The 26,350-nt window shown below is 43.0% G+C and overlaps 1 protein-coding gene across 5 annotated transcripts in view; it reads left to right on the top strand.

The window, feature by feature from the left end:
• The window catches only part of LOC136421239 (furin-like protease kpc-1), a 217,503-nt gene that overhangs the window by 147,496 nt on the left and 43,657 nt on the right, over window positions 1-26,350 (top strand). For 4 of the 5 annotated variants that reach the window (XM_066408448.1, XM_066408438.1, XM_066408467.1 and 1 more), the window contains 2 exons: window positions 18,148-18,277; window positions 22,662-22,798. In XM_066408448.1, coding sequence (XP_066264545.1) covers window positions 18,148-18,277; window positions 22,662-22,798 — 267 coding nt within the window. Of the gene's footprint in view, window positions 1-18,147; window positions 18,278-21,945; window positions 22,074-22,661; window positions 22,799-26,350 lie in introns of all 5 variants that reach the window. The other variant, XM_066408460.1, reaches the window with a different exon arrangement.

Here is a 26,350-nt window from a genome sequence, read left to right on the forward strand (position 1 = left end):
GTGCTCTGAATAGAACAGTGGGTTCTATGGGTCTTCTATTCGTTCGATATGGTGTTCGACAGGATCGGTCTATTCTATTCCCGCGCTGACAGAGAAAGGAATCTTTTACAAAGAACAGCTTCTGTGTTGGTCAACTGCGGACTGTTAACTTCCAAATAAGGAGATTCCCCGGAAATCTGATACATTTACGGCTGTTCTAATAGTCGGGAACCGCCCCGCAGATTGTGCACATGGAGACCTACTCGGCTATTGTTTACGTTTTCGCGCGATGCTGCCAGCGGCACACGAGCCGCAATGGGATTTTCCCGGGTGGGAGGGGCGGCGAGACAAGATCGAAGCGGTAGGGCGGGGTGCTAATTTAGTAATTGGCACCTCCCTTGGAGCTGATAGCTGGATGGCTTCCTACGAAACAGCGGAGGCACGTGCCTTTGCATTTTTACGACGGTATTTTTGTCTTTTTTCCGCCGCTACGCTGGGTGAAAAAACAGCATAGCGGGTGATTTACATGTAACGTTGGGTAACATAAATTCGGGATTTTTCCGATAATGGTTGACTGAAATCAATCTAGCAGAACAATAAACCATCCTTTTTTTCTATTATTCTGTCAGTATCATGTACTATCTTTGCACTAATCACATATATGGTAGATTTTGTCTCTAGTCGTGCTGACACCATAATATTTCAACTTGAAACTACCGTCCGCCGCACGCACAATGACGGTGCTGTCGGACAGGGGTGAACATTAATTCGGGAGAGAAGATTCGTCTTGAATATCTTACCGCTAATTACATTTTATACAGCAGCTATTCGTTCCATCCTTGGCTTGAGGAGAGTGCTATGGATATAGACGTGTCCAAGTAAAAAAATACACGAAAAAACGGCCGTACCGCACAAATCAGGCCTACGGGAACAACCCGTGTGTTGAGTCGGTAGCTATAGAACGTCAAAGTCGACATCCACCGTCATGGCAACGCGTACATTATTCATGGAAAGATAGCCGGATGCCGTAGCATTGATAATACTACTATATCCATGTATTCCTTGTTGTGTTAGGAGCAAACTTTGAGGAAAATATCGTCCTCAGTCCACAATCACACGCAACATTTAGACAAAAAGTGTTCCTCACAAACCTTTGTCGTCTGCTTGACAACAGGATTCTGGGTAATGATATGGCGGCGGGAAAATACACGTGCCGTAGGTTGTAGCAACAAAGAGGGGTTTTGATGATTGATCACACTTAGAGTCCAATTGCAGGTCAGCAATTTTAAGAAAATAAGTTGTCTTGTAAATGATTGTGTTTAGCAGGAAGCGGATGTGACATTTGTCTTATAAACCAGCCGACAACGATGTAGTGTGATTCTCCCACGAAGCCCTCAGACTGTTCCAATAAGGGATGGAGAGTTTTTGTCCTCGTCGCCTTCTAATGCATGGTTATCGAAGCTTTTCAGACAGTGTTCTGAATACGTTAGTCTGTCAAGTTTGCATTTCTAGCGGTATTACTGATGTTGCATCTAGCACATATCCCTAAATACCCCGTTTTCGAAAAATCCCGAATTTAAGTACCCCACGAATTTATGTTACCCAACGTTACAGCGTCGGTTTGTCGGCCGACAGTGTAGCGGCCCGCCCGCTATGTTCAACTTACTGAGAAAATGTTTCTGGGTAGAAAATATCAAACAATTTAGATATATGTATTATTTATTCTTTATTACTGATTGATTGTGTCGTAGCATTCCACACTTCATTTTCATTAAGATGTACCGTACTCTCATGCTGATATGCGATTTTTCCGAGGAAGAACCCCTCCTAACGTACGCACCCCGACTTGAGCGTCAGCCTGGAGCACCTGCTTGCAACTTGAAAAGTTTTAAAAGTGCGTGCACGTAAAAAGGAATTTTACTTGTGTCCAGGAATTACACTGAAAAACTCCGTCGTCAAAATTCCAAATAAGGAACAAAATGTACAGTGTATCTAGTGGGCAGATATGGTTAGATGACTCAGATCAAGGACAGATCATTCTCCTTATACGGTATCAGAGCCTAACCCGCGTATACCTCGTTCCGGTGAATGCAGGAAGTTTCTAGGACGCGGATTCAGCCAGATGATCACGTTAGCACCGCACCGCCAAAAGCGACTGTTATGTCCGCCTACACGTCTGTAGCCCTTGCCGAGCCTCTATTGTTTCCGACTAGATGTACGTAAAGACGCCGGTCTTTTATTATCGGCAGCAGTATGTAGTGCCGCAAACCTCAAACCACCGACAACACCCCATGCCATCCGTAACGCGAAATCAAATCCACACGAACTTGAATGCATTCACAGTAATAAGATAGTAGTACAGGTAGAGACCAATCTTTATTGAGTGCAGCATGCTGTCTGCCAAAGCGCAATGCCGCCTTTGGTAGGCGTGCGTCTCTTGATGGTGCCGACACGCCCTGGACCCGCCCGGGACCTCCCATACGATTCCTATCAACGTGACTGTCAATGGAGACCGCCTTCTTTTGTTACTCAAAAACAGTTTTAAACATATTGGCGGTATTGCGCCTTTACACCGGCCGGTATCGGCTCATTTGTACCACGTTTGCCGATTTTTAGCGCACCTTTTTAGTTAACTTTTTGAGGATTTTTGAAAAAAATTGGTGCAGTTATCCGAAATTGGTGACAATGCGCGGTGCAGTTATGTGGAGTCACTAACAATGCAGTGAATGGGAACCAGTTTGGGATTTTGGGATTTGGTGCATTTAAACGGAAGGTGCGTTTATCCGAGGTGCAATTAAGTGGCTTCTACTGTACATAATCTCTGTCGGGGTCCCCGTAGCCCTGTAAGTAGTAAGCTAATCGGTTAGCGTTTAAGGGAGTTGGCAGGGTTGGGCTGGGTGTTCTTTGGGCAAGCGAACATTTTGTGTGCGCCTGAACCACAGGTCGGGCAGGAATGCTTGTACTGGCAGCTTGCCGAGCCACAAGTCTGTCCGAGTGTGTGGTAACGAAAACACCAGCCTCTAGGTGGAGTGTTATTGTTGTTGCCCTGTTGTGGCAGAGATCTGGATGTTGTTTGTGACGGACCAGCCTGGCTAAATGCGTCTACGTACAACTGCATATGCGGGATGTCCCAAGGCAGGCTAGTGTTGTTGTGGCGTAGCTGCCTGAATAGGACATCATATCTGCCCCACCGGGCACCCCGCTCTGCGATCGACTTAATCAGGTGTGAATACATTATTAGCTGAGGGCTCCGCGCCAGGTGCTTCTGGATGTATACATAGTGGTACACAGAAAAAGCCAGCGACCATTGTGACAGACTTAGGTATTGCTTATTATCCTCCGAACAGCTCGCCAGCGTCAGAGTTGGTGATCCCTCCAAAGAATCTAAGTTGACCACGTATTGGGAGCGAGAACGGGAGTTTGGCAGTAAATATTTGAAATCAGCAAATTTGTCCTGCCAAATCTTGTTCTTTATCGCATCCGAAATCCCGGTGTCTAACGGGAGATAAACACCGGACTACATCAAAGAGTTATCCATACACTGATTGAGGGAAAGATCACCAAGTACTGACGCTGGCCTTGTCTGTGCAGAGCTATGAACTGTATGAGTACTGTTACCTAAACACAATGATATTAGAGGCCAATGTGGTGCCCAGTCCATATGTGGTACCCGGTACTAGTCCATGTCCCTGAGAGATGCTGCTGAGTGGTGGCAATGCTGGCGGTTGCAGGCCGAGTGGCACAGTTGACGAGTAGATGGGTAACATGCCCGATGCAGTAGTAGCGGCTGGTAACGGGACGCTTGTTATCGGCAGTGCTGAAGAAGTGACGACGCGGCTCGTCATTGGCAGGCCACTTGATGTAGTGGGTACAATGTTTGGTGGCACCGTAATGGTTGCAGATGTCAGTCCTGGACAGGTGTAGAAGTGTTTGGAGTGTTCCCCTGTTCAGCAGCAGGGTTCGCCAGTGCCGAAGGTCCCGCCTCCAGTTTGTCGACAAGTCTCGCTGTGACCTGCTGAAGGTCTTTCAGTTGTTGTTGCAACGTCTTTATACTTAGTCAGTTTGGGGGGTTTGGGGGGGCGAGGGTTAGGAGGATGTTCGGCCCCGGGTGCTGGAAGCCCCTCCTCGCTGACTGATGCGTTCTCTGTCGTCGAGGTTCGTCCTCTTCCTCTCCCTCTCATGCATGTCCAGTATCAGGGTGAAGTGGCAGAAGTTGAAATCGGGTTACGTCATATGTAACTTCGGGATTTCCGTCAGCCATCGGAAGAAATCCGATGTTGTCCGAAGTTAGGAGTGACGTCATCCTAACTTCTGCCAGCGGCCGGGGGTGGCAGAAGTTGGCAGAAGTTAGAAATCCGATGTTGTATGAACTTAGGAGTGACGTCATCCTAACTTCTGCCAGTTGCTGGGGGTGGCAGAAGTTGGCAGAAGTTAGAAATGCGATGTTGTCTGAACGTAGGGTGACGTCGTCCAAACTGCTGCCAGTGGTCAGGGGTGGCAGAAGTTGGCAGAAGTTAGAAATGCGATGTTGTCTGAATGTATAGGAGTGACGTCATCCTAACTTCTGCCAGTGGCCAGGGGGGGCAGAAGTTGACAGAAGTTAGGATGAAGTCATCCTAACTTTTACCAGGGGATATTTTAGATAATCTTTTGATAATATATGTCTTGAATATCTTTAACTACATATATTACTTGAATATTGTTAATCACTAAAGAGAGAAGGTGGGTCATGAAAAGAGTTTCCGTCTTTTGGAAAAGCATGGAAAAGGAAACTATCCTGTCATTTTTCAATGAAGTTAGCGAAGTTTACAACTTAACTGTTCTACAGTTTTGAACAGTGGGTGACGTTTCCTAACTTCTACCAACTTCTGCCACCTACCACCCTACCCTGGCTAGTGGCAGAAGTTAGTATGACGTCAACTAACTTCCGCCAACTTCTCCACCTGCCACCCTACCCAGGCTAGTGGCAGAAGTTAAGATGACGTCACATCTGACTCACGGAAGCCTCAAAACCACTCGGTAATCATTGTAACTTCTGCCAACTTCTGCCACCCTAACTTCTGCCACTTCACCCTGATACTGGACAATACTCCTCCCTCTAATAGGCGCCATCGCTGTGGCTCCAGAGAGAAAATAATGGAAGTACAATTAAGTCATTAATGGAGCAAGAAATAAACCCAAAAGGGGAGTTACGTAAATCCACTATAGGTGCCGTCATAGTATGAAATGAATATCCAAGGGAATAATGATCACTCCCAAAGGAGTAACATGAATGCTAGACAAATTGATATTTTATGAGAATGAAGTGGGAATGATTATTACTCCCAATTTGAAAGTAGTAACAAGAATGCTAGACTATATTGATCTGTTATGAGAAAGAAGTGGACTCAATAAAATGGAGAGAAATGCGTCAGGGACTCACTGGTATATCCTTAGGCAGCTCACCATTAGGTATCCAGTAACATATAGAACGGTCAGACAGGCAACTGTAACGGTGCCCCGACAATATCACGGTTAGACAGGCAACTGTAACAGTGCCCCAACAATATCACGGTCAGACAGGCAACTGTAACGGTGCCCCGACAATCTCACGGTCAGACAGGCAACTGTAACGGTGCCCCGACAATGTCAAGGTTAGACAGGCAACTGTAACGGTGCCCCGAGAATCTCACGGTCAGACAGGCAACTGTAACGGTGCCCCGACAATCTCACGGTCAGACAGGCAACTGTAACGGTGCCCCGACAATCTCACGGTCAGACAGGCAACTGTAACGGTGCCCCGAAGATATGAAGGTTAGACAGGCAACTGTAATGGTGCCCCGACAATATCACGGTCAAACAGGCAACTGTAACGGTGCCCCGACAATATCACGGTCAGACAGGCAACAGCAGTGCCCCGACCACGGTGGCAACATCGGTACACAGACAATAATACAGACAGGTAACAAAAACGGTGCCTCAGCAATGATACGGACAGACAGGAGCCGTGCCCAGACAAGCAACGGACGGTGCTCCAACGGTTGTGCGAGAAACAAAGATAACAACAGGACACGAGTAGGGTAGCCCCTGGGGCGTCGCTAAAACTAATTCGGAGTAGCATCAAGGGCTCCCTCAATTCCACGGAAGTAGACGTAAAATAAGTTTCCGGTACATGTGAGGATTAGCAATGCATAGTCGTGCCCTTATTGGCACAAGTCCTTCAAGTTGGGATGGGCGGGAGGAAAACTCAGTGTGAACGGTATGTAAACAGACGAGTACGCTGCTGAAACAGAGCAGGGAGAAAGTTTCTTGTTTCTCAGAAACTACTGGGGGAAGTCCCTAGCTGATCGCGTGTTTTTTGTTGAACGCTGATTGGCCGTTCCGGCCAAGGGACGCTATGGTAATTCATTCAACCCCTGCTCTTCAAAGTGGGAAGCCTCACAGGCCAAACAAATTCATATCCGGGCGTTACGTCCGGCTTAATTCTTATTTTCTTTTCAAGAAAATGAATTTATGCCTACCTTCTCGGCCATTACAGTAACAATGTAAACTAACCCATCAACAGTACGACGCAGTGTATTTCTTGGTGGGAATACCAGATTTATTAGCTGGCAGAAATAGTGAACAAACGTGGCAGGTAGAAATAAAATAAACAAAATAAACAAAACAAAATAGAAGTAAAAACCATCAACAATACACTCAGCTTTTACAATAAGGAGACATATCCTGTCCCTGGAGAATTCAAAACATCGTAATATTTTTATCCCAAAACTCTATCGAAAATGAATTTCATCCCCCAGAGGAGCAATTCGCGACAGAAAAAATTCCCACCAAGGGAGCCGATAGGCGACGAAAAAACGGCCGAGAGAGTAAACAATAGAGAAGGTTCTACGATCAGGAGAAATCAAAGCCTAGAAATATGAACTGTAATATAAAAAATGAAAGTTACTGTCTGAGTTGAGGACTGGCTTAGAACAGATCCAATGTCGGTAGGCAACTCGGCATAACTCAAATTAACTGGAATCTAAATCAGGCGGAGGTGATTGGTAATGGCGCCCCGTACACTTCAGAATAAGTAATATATAATTTGAGCGTGTGTCGAGAGATGCATCCATCAGGTTGGAAATATAGGGGGCAATGCCTCGCAACCAGCTCCCTGTGTTCCCAAAGATATAGACCTGCCAGTCCGGCGGACTCGGTTCTGAGACAGGTTAAATATTCAGCCAACCTGGCATTGTAGGATATGTGGGGAGGGTCATACACTCTTTCCAACGGCTCACCGAGGAGGATAATCTGTGCCCCAGTACAGTGTTTCACAAGTATGGCATTAGGTTAAGAACTCTAAGGGCTGTGTCTAGAGACGCCCACGGCACAGCGTTGAGGCAAATGTCATTACAGCCAAGTTCTAAGTAAACACAATAAGACCGGGGGAGGTGGCTGTTTTGGGCAAGATGACCTAGTCGGGAGACTGTTGCTCCAGGAATACCCCTCCATGACACTGCACAATTCTCCAGCCACAGGTCTGGGCTGAACGCCCGACCAGAAGCCGTATATTTTCTCTCGTTGACAAAGGACCTAAGTCTGCTGATATAAGAGTGGCCCACAATGAGGACTTTCTTCCGAGGCACAGAACTTCTAGCTTCCGCCATGATATATAGGTCATCAGAATGCAAAACCAACAGAAGTCAGACAACCGAAGGAAAACTCACCGCAAGATGTGAATATAAGTCCCTGGCATTCCGACGAGTACTCTCAGATTGCCCGACCAGTAAGAGAAGCGAAGAAAGTGAATTGTACAAAAAACTCAGTGTGAACGGTATGTAAACAGACGAGTACGCCGCTGAAACAGAGCAGGGAGAAAGTTTCTTGTTTCTCAGAAACTACTGGGGGAAGTCCCTATAGCTGATCGCGTGGTTTTTGTCGAACGCTGATTGGCCGTTCCAGCCAAGGGATGCTGTGGTAATTTATTCAACCCCTGCTCTTCAAAGTGGGAAGCCTCATAGGCCAAACAAATTCATATCTGGGCGTTACGTCCGGCCTAAATTCTTATTTGTACTGGACAATATTTTTTTTTTGTTCAGGAAAATATCAAAAATTTTTCTTGCACTACTTTTCAACATAGTCCCCTCTAACTTCAATACATTTGGCCCAGCGATGTTCCAGCATTGCTATCCCCTGCTGAAAGTAATCTTGGGCCTAGGCCTCTAGATAGACCTCAACAGCATGGATGACGATATCCTCATATCCATCCATGTACTAGGCAAATTTGTACTAGGCAAGGTGCAAAAACAAGACAATATCATACATTCCTGACACAGCATACTGTTACCAACATACTGTATTCTATAGCGTTAGCATGTACATTATTTTATAAATTATTTTTACTGTTAGTCATAGATAGATTAGATTTAGTTATTATATTCGTCAACAATTAGCAATAGTTCAACTCTCATGTGCGTACTCAGTTGGGGGACACACCTATGTTCCGAACGCCCTATGTTCCGAACGCCCTATGTTCCGAACGGGTACACAAAAAGGCTTGCTCAACGGATTACAGCGCTATTTGCTGTCTATCTAAATGTGGCCCGTGAACTTCAAAAAGTGATTAGGACACATTGGAACATAGAATACCTAATGCAAGTGTCAAATTGTACGGGCCGGATTTAAGAAACGAGCCACGGGGGGTCTAACCCTTCAAGAGCGGGTAGGAAAGGGGACTTACAAAGGCTTGCTCAACGGATTACAGCGCTTATTGCTGTCTATCTAAATGTGGCCCGTGAACTTCAAAAAGTGATTAGGACACATTGGGACATAGAGTACCTAATGCAAGTGTCAAATTGTACGGGCCGGATTTAAGAAACAAGCCATGGGGGGTCTTACCCTTCAAGAGCGGGTAGGAAAAGGGACTTATAAAGGCTTGCTCAACAGATTGCAGCGCTATTTGCTCTTCATCTAAATGAGGCCCGTGAACTTCAAAAAGTGATTAGGACACTCTGGGACATAGAGTACCTAATGCAAGTGTCAAATTGTACGGGCCGGATTTAATAAACGAGCCACGGGGGGTCTTACCCTTCAAGCGCAAGGAAAAGGGTACATATAAAGGCTTGCTGGACGGATTGCAGCGCTATTTACTGTTTATCTAAATGTGGCCCGTGAACCTGAAAAAGTGATTAGGATTGGCTCTCGCTCTAATGTCATATGTTAAAACTTGCGTTTGATAATGTAAACTGATTATATTTTTTTGGATTGGCTTTCGCACTTATGTCGTATGTACAACTTGTCGTATGATCCATAGAGCGGCATGGAAGGTTTTCAACTTAATAAGTAAGATCTGTAAAAGGCTACAAGCATTGGCCAAAGTTCAATTCTTTTTCAAAAATTAGTCTGGGGAATGTTTCATGTTTTTGATACACAACGTTTAATTGTCCGTTGTCCTGACTGAGCCAGAATGAGTGAGTGAGTGTTGAAAAACGCGTTTCCGTAAATCGAATTTTATCAGTGATTTATACGTCTTACTGTTGAGGTCGACATGATACAAGCTGCGAGTTTGTCCTAGTAGCCCATGGCTCAAGTGATTCCTCAAATTAGGTCCCTTTCTATGCCTGTCGCAAGTTTTTAACTTAAACTAACGTTACGGAGAAGGATGACTAGAAATTTGTAACAAAAAGTGATTTCACCAAATTCTTCATATGACCGATTTCTATATCATCTCAAGATTCTTTGATGATTTTGAGAATTTATGAGACATTCTTGAATTATTTTCAAAGCATCTTGAGATGCTATAAAAGGTCTTGAGATGTTCTGAAAGCATCTTGGAAAATCTTGAGACTTTTTCTGTTCCATCTTGAGATTCTATGAAACATATTGAGATGACTATAAGACATCTGAAGAATGTCTCATAAAATCTCAAGATTAAACATAAAGTCTTGAGACCATTGGAATAAATCTTGTTATGTTTCAAACGGGCACACTGGAAGTCATGACAAGAAATTGTGAAAATATTCGGAAGGTAAATATAATTCTTAAACGCTACAAATCCAACAATTTTCATTAATCATCACATTTCAACTCTCAACTCATAAATGTAAACAAGACGGACGCCAGCAACCTTGTGGGATTAAAGGTCGTTGGACCGTGCCTGCTCTCAAGTTCGGGAGATTATGGAAACTGCAGGATTGTGCTCAAATGAAGATCTTTATTAACAATTTAATTGCAAGTCTTATTACATAATCATCACATCATTAGTACGAAATAAAAACAGACATCGACTGTAGAAACATTACGCTGGGGATAAATCTGCGTTACCCCCATTGCGTATCGTTCGTTCCGTCCTGCAAAACACAATTTCTATTACTATTTCTAAAAACTATTTCAATTTCCCGTACAATTTGCAATTTACAACTCACATTAGGTACTCTATGTCCCAATGTGTCCTAATCACTTTTTGAAGTTCACGGGCCACATTTAGATAAACAGCAAATAGCGCTGCAATCCATCGAGCAAGCCTTTATAAGTCCCCTTTCCTACCCGCTCTTGAAGGATAAGACCCCCCATGGCTCGTTTCTTAAATCCGGCCCGTATAATTTGACACTTGCAATAGCTTCTCTATGTCCCAATGTGTCCTAATCACTTTTTGAAGTTCACGGGCCACATTTAGATTGACAGCAAATAGCGCTGAAATCCGTCCAGCAAGCCTTTATAAGTCCCCTTTCCTACCCGCTCTTGAAGGGTAAGACCCCCCATGGCTCGTTTCTTAAATCCGGCCGGTACAATTTGACACTTGCATTAGGTACTCTATGTCCCAATGTGTCTTAATCACTTTTTGAAGTTCACGGGCCACATTTAGATGAACAGCAAATAGCGCTGCAATCCGTCGAGCAAGCCTTTATAAGTCCCCTTTCCTATCCGCTCTTGAAGGGTAAGACGCCCCCTGGCTCGTTTCTTAAATCCGGCCCGTACAATTTGACACTTGCATTAGGTACTCTATGTCCCAATGTGTCCTAATCACTTACTGAAGTTCACGGGCCACATTTAGATAAACGGCAAATAGCACTGCAATCTGTTGAACAAAATTCAATCAACGGCTGAATCGAAGGCTGTGAATCAAAGGCCGAATCGAGGGCTAGCTTCAGGTTGGTTCGAAACCCGCAATACCCTGCGTCACGCACAGCCCGGTACGACACACGCACTGTCACTGACAGTCATCGTTACAAACAAAATCGCCCTGTATTTTACTACGTTCGGAACATAGGGCGTTCGGAACATAGGGCGTTCGGAACATAGGGCGTTCGGAACATAGGTGTGTATCCCTCAGTTGCCATACATTGTACCAGTTACAATTGTCGTGCAATAAAGTTCTTCTTCTTCTTCTTACCCAAGATGTTTGACAAAACATTTTGAACTGAGCCATAACTGATGCCCAATGAATGCTCTATATGTTGGATGGTCACACGTCTGTCATTCATTATCATACGATGGATGGCCTCAACTTGATTGTCCGTGCTGGCTGTTTTGGGGTGTCCCGACCTTGGGTCATCTTTCACGCTCTCCTTGCCTCGCTTGAAGTCAGCGACCCACTTCTTTACGATGGAATAAGAAAGGGAGTCCTCACCAAGTGTCTTGACCACATCTTCATGGATTTGCTTGGTTCTATAGCCAGCGCCCGTCCTCCCGTCATTTGACGAAATTTTGTTGCTCATGCATGACGGACAAAAATTTTGCCCAACCCATCATTTTTAATGGACAAAAATCGGATCGTAAAGACATATAGACAGAGCTTACAATTTTGCAAAAACTCCAGAAGATCAGCAGAAGTTTGCGACGAGGCCAATCTAGATCATTTCTAATGCCTGCCGGCGACAACCCCAGCCAGACACAAAGAGCACCGTGGTGGTTGCTAGTTAAAAGTCAGCGCCCCCCTCCCCACTACAGTTTTGGCCGGTCGCATTGGTCTGACGTTTTTTCTGTTTTGTCCCTCTCGGTTCACCGTCCGTTATTGTCATTAAAGGAGCATTAACAATTCAGAAATACTCCTATAGCTATCAGCCTTTCTGTGTAAACATTAAAGTGTTTATTACACCAAAATACAACATTTTCTTATTATTTGTAAAAGGAATAGTATCATTCAAAGAATATGAACGTTTAAAAGAAATACACACCCTTCTCAAGTTATTTAACAATGAACCATAATAAACTGTACTTCCAGCTCTTGATGTTTTTGATCTTCCCACAAGGTAATTACATTAATCAGTAATTTTACTCTTCCGATGACGTCACAATGAACATGGCAACCGGTTCGGAACCTTGCACCACGGCTTGTGAAAAACATTATTTGATGACCAAACAGTGGACAATTATCGTGAAGACATTCAATATTTAGACATTTCAATATTTAGTTTGTTTGCTTCTCAAAAGAATGTTCTTTCCGAGCCGCAGTGCAAGTTCCAAACCGGCTACCATGTTCATTGTGACGTCATCGGAAGAGTAAAGTCACTGATTAATGTAATTACCTGGTGGGAAGAATCAAAAGCTGGAGGTATGTTTTGATGGTTCGATGTTCAATAACATCTGAAGGGTGTATATTTTGTGCAAATGTCTATGTTATTAAACAATATTATCATGGTTTATGTTATTTCAGGAATTTGTTTATTTTGATGTCATTGGTGTCTTAAACACTTTAAAGTTTCAAGCCGGCTGAGTTAATGGACTGCCATCACGACTCGAGACCTTCCAGTCTTGACATAAGCAAGTAAGCAAGAGTTACATGCCGGCCCTTTCTTCCCGCAAATAATGGTAAAGAGACATCAGATATTCTATTTCACCAATAACACTACGGCGCACGTCTCCATCGCGTCAAGAAAAACAGACCAATGACATGTGAGTCTCGCTACTCGCGAGATTTCAGCTAAGCGGGAATTTGCAACATTTAAGCAGAAAAGGCGGGAACGCACGACAAAGCAGCTGTTGGAAGGCTTGAATCGACAACTTTTGAACACATTCAGTATAGAAAGTACAGTACACACACCATAGAAAGTTACCGTGGAAAACATGGGAGAAAGAATAGGATGTCTTTATGGCGTTCTTTCTCAAAGTAGGGTGTCAAATTCTTCATTATGTTTAGTAATTACATGGCGCATACGGGACAAGACTAGTGTTGAAAAATTATGTTTTATTTTTGCCGACTTATTCTGTACATGTGTATAGTTTTGTAGGACGTAGATACGTAATAAACTTTTGTTGTGCTAAAGTTTCTTTTCTTTGTATACAACATAGAAGTGTGGCTTGTGTGTGAACATTTGATCTTACCGCGATAACGGCAGCCGCCTCCCAAAAAAATTAAGCCTGAAACCCTTGTGTAATTTTTCACCAAAAGAGAAATAACTTAAAGCTTTAAGTCTACCAGGAAAACTTGCCCCTCAAAATGCAGGAAATAATGTTTCAGAGGGTCAGGATTTCAAAATTTCAAAACCCCCCGTAGGATTGTCACGCCTTTAGTGCAACGCCTCGCGCCTTCAGCGGTCTATGTGTTCTTCCCTCAAACAAAGTTGAAATGACTGGTAAAAGTTTATGGCTGGCGAGAACACTGGCTCAGTCATCCCTCTTTTCTCATCACAGTACTCCACTTTAGATATGAGTACATGTATATACAAGAAATTAAGGAATACAGCTGACAAACTAAATGAGGGTCTGCATGGGGGGTCCTGGCAACACTTAACGGTAAATTCAGGACAGCCGACAACGCTTAACGGTAAATTCAGCAGATTTAGAACATGAGATACCCCTGAAGATGATGGTTGATTGCCATTACTAGCCCTGATCTTGTGGCAAGAGACCTGGTACCTGCATTCTCGCACGCCTGCTCCGAACCTAAATTCAGAGGGGGGCGACAGGAAATTTCGTAAGGGTGGGACGAAATGTTCATGATCATGATGATACTAGGGGTCCCCGGAAAATTTTGAAATCTTGAGCCTCTGAAACGTTATTTCCTGTATTTTGAGGGGGAATTTTGCTGAACAGTAAGCTAAGTTTTATGACATCTCTGTTTGTGAAAAAATACAGAAGAGTTTCAGCTAGAGTTTTGGAGGGCGACGCCCTCCTGACAATATTTTTCGACGGAGGCCCGATAATATGTACCTGGGAAATTCTTTAATCTTGATCCCTGAAACGCATAATTTTCTGAATTATTGGGGGAAAATTTTGCTGGTAGAGTGAAAAATATACAGAAATGTTTCAGCTTGGGCGCCCTCCCGACATATTTTTCGCCGGAGCCACGATGATCCATTTGTGGGGATATGAATAGGGGGGATCTAAGTAGCCTGACGTGGTAGACAGGCCAGCTAGACAGCCCAGCCTTTTCCGCAAAAACCCCGGCATGCTTTGCGACTCTACCTCCCCGAGACACCGAAGTGTTGTGCAATTAAGCAAGGCATTTTTAATGATTCAAGTTTATTGCAATATATAAACATTTAAGGTAAACTGTAAATTGGTTTAGCACATCGTTTGCATGGTTAAATATCAAATTACACTGTAACATTTTGCAACCGAACAGCATTTTGTATCTTGGGCCCACAGAAGAAAGAGCCAGGCCAGGTAGACAGGCTAGGTAGACTGTACTGCCTTTTCCGCAACCCCCCCATCATGCTTTATGACTCCCCCTCACCGAAACACTGAAGTGTTGTGTCTCAAGCAAGGCATCTTTAACGATTCAAGTTCATTGCAATACATAAACGTTCAAGGTAAATTATATATTGGTTTAGCACATCGTTTGCACGGTTAAATATTAAATTACATTGTATCATTTTGCAACCGAACAGCATTTTAGTCCATAACTAGTACGTAGCATATGCATATCTCCGCAACAACGATTTTTATACAACCAATTGTTCGGTTGGTCGGCTGTCGGAGAATGGACCCCTCCGTTAATGATATGCAAATGCAGCTCTGCGCTGCGTCACCAATGTGACATTTCACACTCCATTCAATCACGGTCGTGGACTGAGAACTACCTCTGGAGACATTTCTGCTTCCTTGTTCACGACAAAACAAAGGGAGGGTGTGAACGAGCAGGACGTCTATTTCACAGTTCACACAACACGGAAACACGCTGTATAGATAATGAAATTGCGCTTGCCTCATGCCCTCTTGGTGAATTATGAGATGCAATGTTACCACCAACTCCTGTATAATCTAGTCCTTACTTTGATACTCAGTTCCGTTTGCTGGTTTTTCTTGCTATTTGCAGCAGTTCATTTGCAGATAGTTGGTAAAATCAACGAAGAGCGGACGAGCTCTTTGCACGCGGCGCTCCCATTTTCAGGGAAGAATCTAGCCACACGAACGCGGCAAAAACGTTGTATTTAATATTATCAAACAGATTTAAGAAATAAAAGACGTTATATTATGTATTTGCTTCCTGTTCCAGTCTACTGTGAATGTTACAACGTTCCTTATATTTCGCTATCTACTGGTATTTCATTTCATAACGTTACATATGTTTTAGTTCGTTCCATTTCGTTCCATTCCGTTCCATTTCGTTCCATTTCGTTCCATTTCGCACTTTCGGGGGACCGGTTAAAAGCCACGCGAAGTTTGGAGATAACCCCCACGCTGTTACCCGATCAGTGTGTGCTTTATCAGTCCCAATCCAACATCCGACCACGAGGCAAAACACCAAGATTATGAGACAAAACGTTTTGAAGGGAAATACATGTGAATGGCATAGAAAACATCTGCCATTTCTATGGAGAGTTCCATAGGGCTCCACTATCAAGTGGACCCCAAAATGGCCGACAGTGCTCGTTGCTAGGGGAAGGGTCACGTGACTGAATACGCCCTATAACCTTGAGAAGTGCCTTAAACAATGTAAGCATACATGTAAGTTTCTGGAATGCTCAGATCTGAAGCACATCTGTTTATTCATGATTCTGCTGCATATGCTGGATGGTGATGATTAATGTGACTTGCTGTTATATATCATACTCACTCAGAGTAACTGCTATTTGGCATATATCATACTATCCCTTGGGAACAGGACGTCCCAAAATAGTCCTTGGATATGAAAGTATTTAGATTTTGTAAGTGTTACTGTCTCACGAGAATGATACAAAATGAAGTCTATATTCACAGTCACGTTGTGCCAGCTTAAGGATGGATTTTTCATCAGAGCCTGGGGAAAGGAGGTCTATCACAGATGTTTTATGTTCTGAGAATGATAAGAATCATCTCCTAGCTTACTGCCTGGTAGTAGTTATCAGCTTCTATCAACAGGAAAAGTTTTGTGCTTTAGATCAGATGCATTTCTGATTGGCCAGTAGACACTAAATCCCTTTGCCCTTCATTTATGCTAGAAAGTCTTGAAGGATTCTGATAGTTTTAGTTAATAACATGATGTAATGCTACGTCACCTAAATCCGCAGGGTAGCATATATCTGGGATTTTAAAAACGAGGTATTTAGGGTAACCGTTGTAAATGTAATTATCCGGGCTGAATTTACGTTTTTTGAGGGTAATAAAGGATCTAAAACAAATTTCCGCATTTTTCCAAGATGGCATCGTAGCATGCAAACAAAGGTCATAAGAGTTCAGCGGACGATACCACTGTTAGGCCAGGCCAATGTAATTTGTTGCTTCTCGGAATAGCCTGTCCTGTTTTTCCCATTTTGAAAAAAAAAAAAATTGGGTCACTATTCCCATTCACATTATCTTAACTCCCAATTTTACTATTTGTTCAGTTGGAAAACTCAATAGCCTTACCAAAATAGATCATAAAGGCCTGCACATACCTAAAAAGTGTGGTCATACTGATCATATTAAGTAATGTTATGATTTTTCATTTATTAAAACTATTTCTCAATATCAATCCATATATTACATAACAAAAGGTAATTTTGCTACTGAAATTATAGTACTAGATCAAAGAAAGAGATGCATTGCATAAAATGAGCCATCAAAGCTGAAATTTGAATAATCCTCTTATTCTTTATGTTATGTAAACCCTTATCTTCACCCCAGACTATTTGCAAAAAAAAATTATTTTTTTCCGCCCTGTCGCTCCAATTTTTTTCTGAAAAAAATCCGAGAAGCAACAAGTTAAATTAGTGTGGCCTTATGTAGGTTAAATGCGGTGAATCTATTTTGTTATACCAAATCGCTGCATGTATGAGAGTAATTGCATTATCAAAACCTTCAAAATGAATTGATACAGATATACAATGATGTAAAATCCAAATTATACTAAATTTATGAAAGAAATAACCATAACAGATCCACTTTTCCAATGAGTACCACCATACTAGAGATAATGGCAGAAGCCGAACCCAAACTGTAAACAAAGGGAGTGTGACAGGGGTTTAAAGCTACATCCACGGCGGTGTAAACACAGTCAAAAATATGTGCAACATGCTGGCGGCGGGTGTACTGTATTCAATGAAATTTGCCACTGAAAATGCGTAAATTAGCTTGAGTAGGGCCTATATATGCAGCATACCAGTATAAACAAACAATACGTCAGCAGCTGTACAACACTCAAAACTAATTTGGCTGAAGATACCTGGCGGCACTCGACTGTCTGTAATTTCGCGAGTAGAAGCTCTCACAATTACGAACGTAAACAACACAACCTAAAGGTCATTGACCCCAAGCCCCACCTGGCGTGTAAGTTGACAGGACAGTTGTCTTGCAGGTGGCGCGTAATTATTGAACGGGGGGACGTTTTGAATTTGATTTTGGACAAAAGTTCTTTTTTTTTGATAGAGATGTAGAGGGAGATGGGCAAAATATGCTGTATTTGCTCTTGTAAATGTTGCCTTTCTAGTGTTAATGTTGTGTCGTAATGAAGTTATGTGCAATTGAGAAGGTTCAAAATCTACACCTTCATTAACAAAACTTTTCTGGTGGTGTTTTTCGACATAAATGTATTACTCTATATTCCTCTCTGTGTGTACATTCTTTCTTGGGTTTAAGCACTCAGATGATGACAAGATTTATGACAATGCATTCTTATTCTTGTAATCCTGTTCCCAAGTGACTACTAACCTGCCAATGAAGCCAATTATGTCCTCCTGCTTCAGTGTTTCAGACATTTCCTTACCTAACATTACCTTTTATTTTCTGTCCACTTTCCATCTTTCCAATCCCTATTCAATTTTGAACAAAAGTAACAGTACTATTTTTATCCCCTCCTACCAACAGGGCAGGAGCAAGAGAGGTAACATCTACGTCTGGGCCTCAGGAAATGGTGGCAGTAACGATGATGATTGTGGAGCGGATGGATATGTCTCCAGTATCTATACCATTGCTGTTGGAGCTATCAGTGTGGATGGTGGGTGAAACTGTTGTGGCGTATTAGCTGCACTGCTGGTTACTGTTTACGCAGGCCACACCAATTTGATATCTTGGTTCTTGAATTTTTGCGAAAATAATGTGAATGAGCGGAATATACCAAAAAGGGAGAAAAGAATTAGGAATAACAGGAAACACAAAGTCAGTGTAACAGGCTGCTTAACAGTTCAAAAGATGATTTTTCTGACATAATTGGAAAAACTGTTAATAAGAAAGACCTTTTTTTAAATTTTTGTCTCAATTGTAAAGGGGTTGTATAGGTGTCACTGATCTAGGCACCAGGCCAGGCTCTGGGGTTAGGGGACACTGAATTTTTATTATTTTTTTCAAGCTGAAAACCAATGGATTGAATTAGTGTGGCCTCAGGAGTATATTTGTAACCCCACATTGAATTATGCATGTTGGTGCAATGATTTTGTTTTCCAGTTGCTGACTGGCATGTATTAATATCAATTTTGTAAATTTAGGCTACACCAATTTAATTTGTTGTTTCCCAGTTTTTTCCCGAAAGATATGGGCAGATTTTTGCAAAAAGGTTGGGGTCCAGATTGGAACTAACATAATACATGTATATTAGACCCGATTTACACTTAGTTTAGGAAAATTTCTGGACATACGACAACGGCGTCTTTTTTCCAGGGTGTAAATCCGTAGAACAGGCTTCTGTATGACAAACTGGCCACCTCCAGAGTGGACATACGACCGCCCAATGGGAGGTCTGCGGTGCTCCCAGCCTAGTGTATATCCAACTCACTGAGTCTGTCCTATGACATTGTCCTGGCGCCGGCTTTCCTGTTGCAGGAGATCACGGCTTTCCTGTTGCAGGAGATCATGGGTCATGCAGTACTGTCAAACTTATTTACCAGTAAATATCTTTAATTTTCTTGTATTTTTGCTTTTTGTTCACTCATTCACTCACTCATCCTCGCATGCTCCAAGGAGCATAGCGCCTCACCAAGTTGTCTTCCAGTTAGCTCTGTCCTGCGCCCTCTGCCAGGCTGTGGCTAGGTCGAGGTCCACTGTGCTCAGGTCTGCACTCAGCTTACCCACCTGCGCCTGGGTCTCAGCAGCCTCTGGTCCAGTCCAACTGTGTGGCTTCCTTCGGGAGGCTGGCAACTTGCAGTCGTCTTGGCTATGTGCCAAAGAGCTGTAGGCAAGCCTGCCTGATTTTCTGGGAGACAGGTGGTGCCCGGATCTTTGGCGTACAGTGGCATTAGAGATGTAGTCATACCAGCAGTAGTCAAGGATCCTGCGCAGACTGTGACTTGAGGTCGAATGTGTCCAGGTGGCGCTCCTGTGTAGCCAGCCTTGATCTGCGCCATAGAGGGGAATGGAGAGCACTAAGCTGTTAAAGAGTGAGTTTGGTGGCAGTGGAAATACAGCCATTGGACCTGATGTAGCCCAGGGTTGCCATGGCTGAGGAAGAACGGCCGATACGGGACTTGATGTCCGAGGTGCTCTTGCAGTCAGAGGAGATGGTACTTCCTATGAAGGGGAACTTTTCCACCCTTCTACTGTATGGGACCCAATCTCGAGCTGGACAGGGGGAGGTCGATAGCCACACAGACTCTGGATCTTCGTTTTCTGCCAGCTGATCAGCAATCTGAGAGGTCTTGTTTCTGAGTGTATTATGTAGAATGTGTACTATGTAGTTGGTCGGGGCCAGAACACAGCCTTGTCTTACAACAGTCACAGTGACTGTGACTGTTGATGTTGAAGTTTGTGAACGTCTGCCCATTTGCTCTTACACTGAAGGTGTGTTAGAGTAGAGAAGGGAAAGGAGGTTCAGCAGCTTGGTGTGGACTCCTAAGATCTTCCAGAGGGCTGGTCAATCCACAGAGTTGAAGGCCTGCTTCAAATCCACATAGTACATGTATGCTGCATAGCCTCAGGTTTCTTGTACTCTTTTCTCAACTCTGCAAGTATCCTGAAGGTAAAGATTCTATCCATAGTAGAGCGGCCTGGTGTAAAGCCCCTCAGAGTCTGTTCTTGACGTTGTTTACTGAGGAGGAGTGGCCGCAGTCTTGCCAGGATGATGTGAGCAAGCACCTTCCATGGGATGCTCAGGAGTGTTATCATGACCTCAGTCTGTAGTTACCGCAGTTGTCCTTGGGGCCCTTTTTCCTTTTTGTTTGCTCTTTTATAATTGTAAAATTTGCTCTGCTGAGCTTGTTCCCTAGACATGGCTGAGCGTAACAGCTAAAACTGGAGCAGACTGTGAAACAAGACAAGAGTTTGAGACGCCATATCTCCATGAAATATTCTGATTATGCAAATGACTTCTGCCTTCGCATAGTCTTTGCTTGGTCATGTACACCTTTGATCAACTTACACAGGTCACAATATTGACAGTTCAACAATTTGCCACTTAGAAACATGATGACACTTTTGCATTAATTAGGAATTTATTTGCAAAATTGTATCTGCCCAAAACTACATGACTTTGTACCACCGCCACCAAAAAATCAAGACCATAGCACATCCAGGTCAAAAGATACAAAAAGCTGAGGTTCTGCTGCAGTACCAAGGTCAAATACCAGGGAGCTCAAAATCAACCTTCACCTTAAAATTTGTCTTTCCAACATCTACCCACATAGCAGATGTCATTGTAATCCTTCCAGAGTAATGAGTTATGCTGACTTCAAAAATCCGGAAGCACAGACACACACACAGACACACCCAAACAATATCTCCATTTTTCATGGAGATAAAAAGGAGATTCGGGACCTCAGGTACACATACCGCCGGCGGGTCAATATGGGGTCACAACTTTTTTCACATGGGGCGGAGCAGGGGCGCAGTGGTGTCCAAGGTCCATGTGTATAATAGCAAACTGCTGTATGCCGTTGTTGTACATCCATAACTTTTCCCAGTGTAAATGGGGCCAAAAATATTATTAACATAAAGAATGATAGGATTATTCAAGTTTGCCGCTTGAAAGAAATTCAATGGCAGACAACCAACTCATCTTGGTACGTATACTAGTACCATTTTACAGTACAACTGTAGATGCACCTGAAAATTATGAAAAGTACACAATCAGATCATTTGTGAAAAAATATACATTGGGACAAAAACTGAATTACATGTGATTCAGTAATCAGTATACAATGTACTTCAATCTATAATCATTTCGTTTTTCCCATTTTTTCGTAAACAGAACGAAGATCATCAAAACAAGTATTTACAAATGATTGAATTCGAAGGTGGCTTTGGAGTGTTATGGACCCACTTTTATGTAGAAAACCAAAAATAGTTGAATGTGCAGTTTCCTGCAGCACCCCTTTACACATGTATCTGCTTGAAGACAATTAACATGATTTATGTAGAAGTAAATGTTTTTTTTTGTTGTGTTAGATATGAATTGATGTGGAGCAATACCTTTAATTGATGAGAAATTTGATGAAATGGAACCAGCGTGTTTAAGATGCTTGTAAAATGCAGTTAAGCCACTTTCCTACGCTGGAAAAGCATTTAATGGCTTTAAAGCATATTTAGTAAGTGAAAATTTCCTTAATAGGGGGCCTTTTTTTCAATTTGGGAGCGAATTTGAGAACCAACAAATTAAACTGTTATGGCCTTAACATCAATCGACTAACACTGTACACATGTCACTGGTGGTGGATCTAACTGCTTGTTTCCTGTCAGGGTTGTCGTCTTACTACATGGAAGCTTGCTCTCCCATCATGGCAGTAGTCCCCACTGGTGGAAAGCACACTAACCCTGCTGACATGGAGAAAATGCTTCGCTCTGGCATGGTGTATGAACAAGACATTGTGAGTTAGACAGCAAGCTGTTTTCTTCCTGATGGCTGACACAGAGGTCTTAAATTCTATGGTTCAAAAGCATTAGCCATTATATAATCAATGGAATCAAATGAAAGCCACATTTGTGGCAAATGACAAAATATTTTTGCTGAAAATTCTTTGACACAATGTTGAGAACTGTTGAATTTGAGAATGACTGACTCAGCCAATCAAAAGTATCAACAATAGAGACAGAACAGAGCATTGATATAAGCAGTCACTGTGCCAAATTTGGTAACCAAAAATTGATAGATAATACCATGGAAAAATTACCATAAATTGATTACATATACACACAGAAATTATTTTCAGGTGTATGTCAGTTGAAATTCTATATTAATATTCAATAATTTTTGGAAAAATATCATTTCAAAATCAGTACATGAAAACATTTGTATGAAATTCATAAAGGAATTTTAACCTGTCTTTACCATCCAATCCATTAATCGGTGACTGTTCAGCCTGTTCAATTCACTGTCCTGTCTCTGCTGAACTACAGACATAATAAACTCTCACTGACTCTGTACATGTAATGTACTGTACTGTTCTTTTGTCTAGGCCTGTCGTCCTACTACAGTGAGTCTTGTTCCCCCACCATGGCCGTAGTGCCAACTGGGGGAGAGCACAGGCTCGATAATTTTAATGGCGACTTGGCAGAAATGGCCCGGCGTGGAGAAGTATATGAACAGAATGTTGTGAGTTTTGACTTTCGTTGTCTGTTGTGGGATGGAGGTGTAAGAGAATATGGTGAAGGGTTTTCTGATGGTAAACATTACTTTGTACCTGTCAGGTAAAAAGTTTGTTGGCAGTCATGGCTCCTTGTTACCTTTGCTAACTTTTTTGGCTGGCTTTTGTTACAATGTTTGTGTTTGTTTTTGTGGTTGAATAGAATAACTCAAGAAGCTACATACATGGATGCATGGATTGATTGTTATGGAAGATGGAACCCGTTTTTAATTGGGGTATAACAAAATCAATAAGTGTGGCAATTGAAAATTATTGCCATCGTGAAGGTGTCTGGGTTGATCTTACTTCACTGTAAAGAAAGTAACGTATCACTCTTTAGTTCTGCCATGATAATATTTGTTAACAAAGCAGTAAGTCAGTAAGGCGTAGATTGCCAAGCCAGTCTGAAGATTTGATATCCACAGAGGTTTTTTTGGAGGGGGCTATTCAACAAGTTCTTGTGATAATGTAAATCAACTGGGGTGAATTGAAAACCCAAGAACAATAGATCAGCTGGGGTGAATTGAAAACCCAAGAACACTAGATTCTGTGTAACTCCCTGACACGCTCCCAATAGTAAAGAAATCTGACACCACAGAAGTAGGTCATCTGTCATTGAACTGCCTGCTGGAATGCCAGACCTTACTAACAAGGTATAGAGTGACAGGGGGGTCCACAGAGGGATTCCTGTAAAATTCTGGGAATTCTTGCCAGAATGCCATACCTTACTAACAAGGTATAGAGTGACAGGCGGCGTCCACAGACGGATTCCTGTAAAATTCTGGGAATTCTTGTGAAATGGCCCTTAAATATACTATTAAGCTCGCTCCTGAAGCTTCGCTAAAAACGGGCCTAAAATATACTATTAAGCTCGCTGCTGAAGCTTCGCTAACAAGAAGAAAGACAACAACGACAAGATGGCTGCCGTCTGCAGGCAGGTTTGAGTAGTGCTGTCCCCTAAGTGCTATTTCTTTGTTTTCCGCTTCCCGTTTGCCACTAACTCGTTACCTCAACATGGGCCTTACATCAAGGGAGAAGGAAGAAGTGATTCCAGGCATCATTGATACCCGAATTAAGGCTACCATCGAGGATACTATCGTCAACGCTTTCCAGCAAGGAGGGGTGCTAGCCGCCATAGTACCTACGATCGTGTCAGCTGTGCGCGAGGCCGTCGTCGCGTCCATCCAGGCTGAGCTTGCGAAGTACCACGAGGAGCTACATCAGCAACGGGAAGAGTTCAAGGACCTGACTACACAGTACAACAACCTCAAGGATGAACACAACACGCTCCAGGCCAAGGTAAATAACCTCGAGCAGTACTCCAGAAGGAACTGCGTCATCATTTCTGGAATACCTGAGTCACCTGGTGAGCGGAGCACAGATAACGCAGTCTTGTCCGTTGCAAATGACAAGCTCAAGTGCGACCCACAGTTGACCATCAACGACATCGATCGATCTCACCGTCTAGGGAAACCCCGGGGAGATGGAAAACCTCGACCGATTATCGCCAAGTTTTGCTCGTACCGGTCTAAGGCAACCATCATGCGTGCCAAGGCGACCACCAGCGGCAGGGCTGTACTGAGGGAGAACGGGATTTTTGTCAACGACAACCTGACGAAAGCCAACATGTCACTCCTGAAGGACGCCCGATCACTCGTCAAGCTGAACTTACTCAACCAAGCCTGGTCCTACGACGGCAAGATATTCATCAAGACTCTGAAAGATGAACGGCGACTTCTGTTTACATCTGTCGACCTTGATATCTATCGGGTCTCCAAGTAATGTACCTACGGACCTAGCACTTATGGACAGATAACGTCTGGCATTTACAATCTTAATGTCACACTTATCCTCTACACTACTCATTTCACTTTATTGTTATCACGTTTCATCTTGTATGTTCTGTGTTAAAGTTGTTTGTCATTGTTCCACACAGCAGAGTTGGTATCATCATTACCATATCAATTACCGAGGAATTCCTCCTCACAGGTGCGTGGCAGACAGAGGAGCGCTAGCATTACTCATTCATTACTGACCTACCCCAAACTCTAATAACATGAAATCTCTATCTGTCTGCCACGCAAACGTAAGGAGTCTTCCTGCAAATGACTTTGTGAAACTCCATGAACTAGAGTCTGTTGCCCTAGATGTGGGATTCGACGTAATTGCGCTAACAGAAACTTGGTGTGATGAATCCATCCCTGACTCAGATATTACATTGTCATCATATCAATCCCCGTTACGACGGGACCGCAATAGGCATGGGGGTGGGGTTGCGCTTTATGTATCAATTAATTTGTCATGTAAAAGAAGGTCTGATTTGGAAACACTCGGTTCCGAATCAATCTGGTGCGAGGTCAGAATAAGAAATTGGGATGTTTATATTTGCGCATGCTACAGACCACCTGGCCAGAATGTGGAGGAACGCTCAGCATTCATAGACCACCTGCAACGGTCTGTAGATACCGTTATGGCCAGTGGACCTTCCGAGCAAAGTGTAATTGTCTTACTCGGTGATTTTAATGGCAGCTCAGATAATGCAGCTGGTATAATAAGCAGTTTCGTGTCTGATAACAACTTTACCCAGTTGATATCAGAACCTACTCGCAGTACCAATACGTCATCATCGGTGCTTGATCTCATTATCACTGACTCACCTGGTCTTTTCGTGGACCATGGTACTTACCCTCCCCTGGCTAACTGCGACCATTCTCTTACTTATGGTATAATGTCTGTCAAGATCCCCAGAGCCAAAGCTTATAAACGAACTGTTTTTGACTTTACGAATGTTGACTATGAAGAACTTAACTCGAAGATTTTTGATGTAGATTGGAATTCCGTGATATCGGAACGCATTCCAGACGTGAACGCCTCAGCCGAGGCTTTCATGGCAACTCTCACTAATGTCATAAAGCTGGTCATTCCTAGTAAAGTAGTCACCATTCGTCCTAGAGACAAGCCCTGGATGACATGTGAGATTAGGTGCTTGCTTAGGAAAAAGAGGCGACTGTACAGAAAACACAAAAGAACTAATATTCCAAATTTGTTTTGCGCCTATAAACAAGTCCGCAATCAGTGTACAGATTTGATTAGACAAGCAAAGAGAAATCATCGGGATAGCCTTTGTCTCGACCTTGCCAATCCAACTCTGAACCCCAAAAAATGGTGATCCGTCTCCAAGGAAATCTTCCTTGGTAAGACCGATCGTGTTTTACCTTCTCTACTTGAAAATGGCACTGTTATATCGGAAGACAAGGCTAAAGCCGATATTCTTAATAGCTACTTTGCAGCTCAAACAAACCTTAATACCGAAGGCGCCTCTTTTCCCACTTACTTTGTACTCAGAACAGACTTATCTATCAACTCAATTACTTGTTGTCCCGCAGATGTGTACAAAGTAATATCAGACCTTAACATTAATAAGGCTACTGGTCCTGATGGCCTGAGTAATAGACTCTTGAAGAGTATTGCGCTTTCAGTATCAGAACCACTGTCACACTTGTTTAATGTTTCATTGAAAT

Source organism: Branchiostoma lanceolatum, chromosome 1 (assembly GCF_035083965.1).
Source record: "Branchiostoma lanceolatum isolate klBraLanc5 chromosome 1, klBraLanc5.hap2, whole genome shotgun sequence".
NCBI lineage: Eukaryota > Metazoa > Chordata > Leptocardii > Amphioxiformes > Branchiostomatidae > Branchiostoma > Branchiostoma lanceolatum.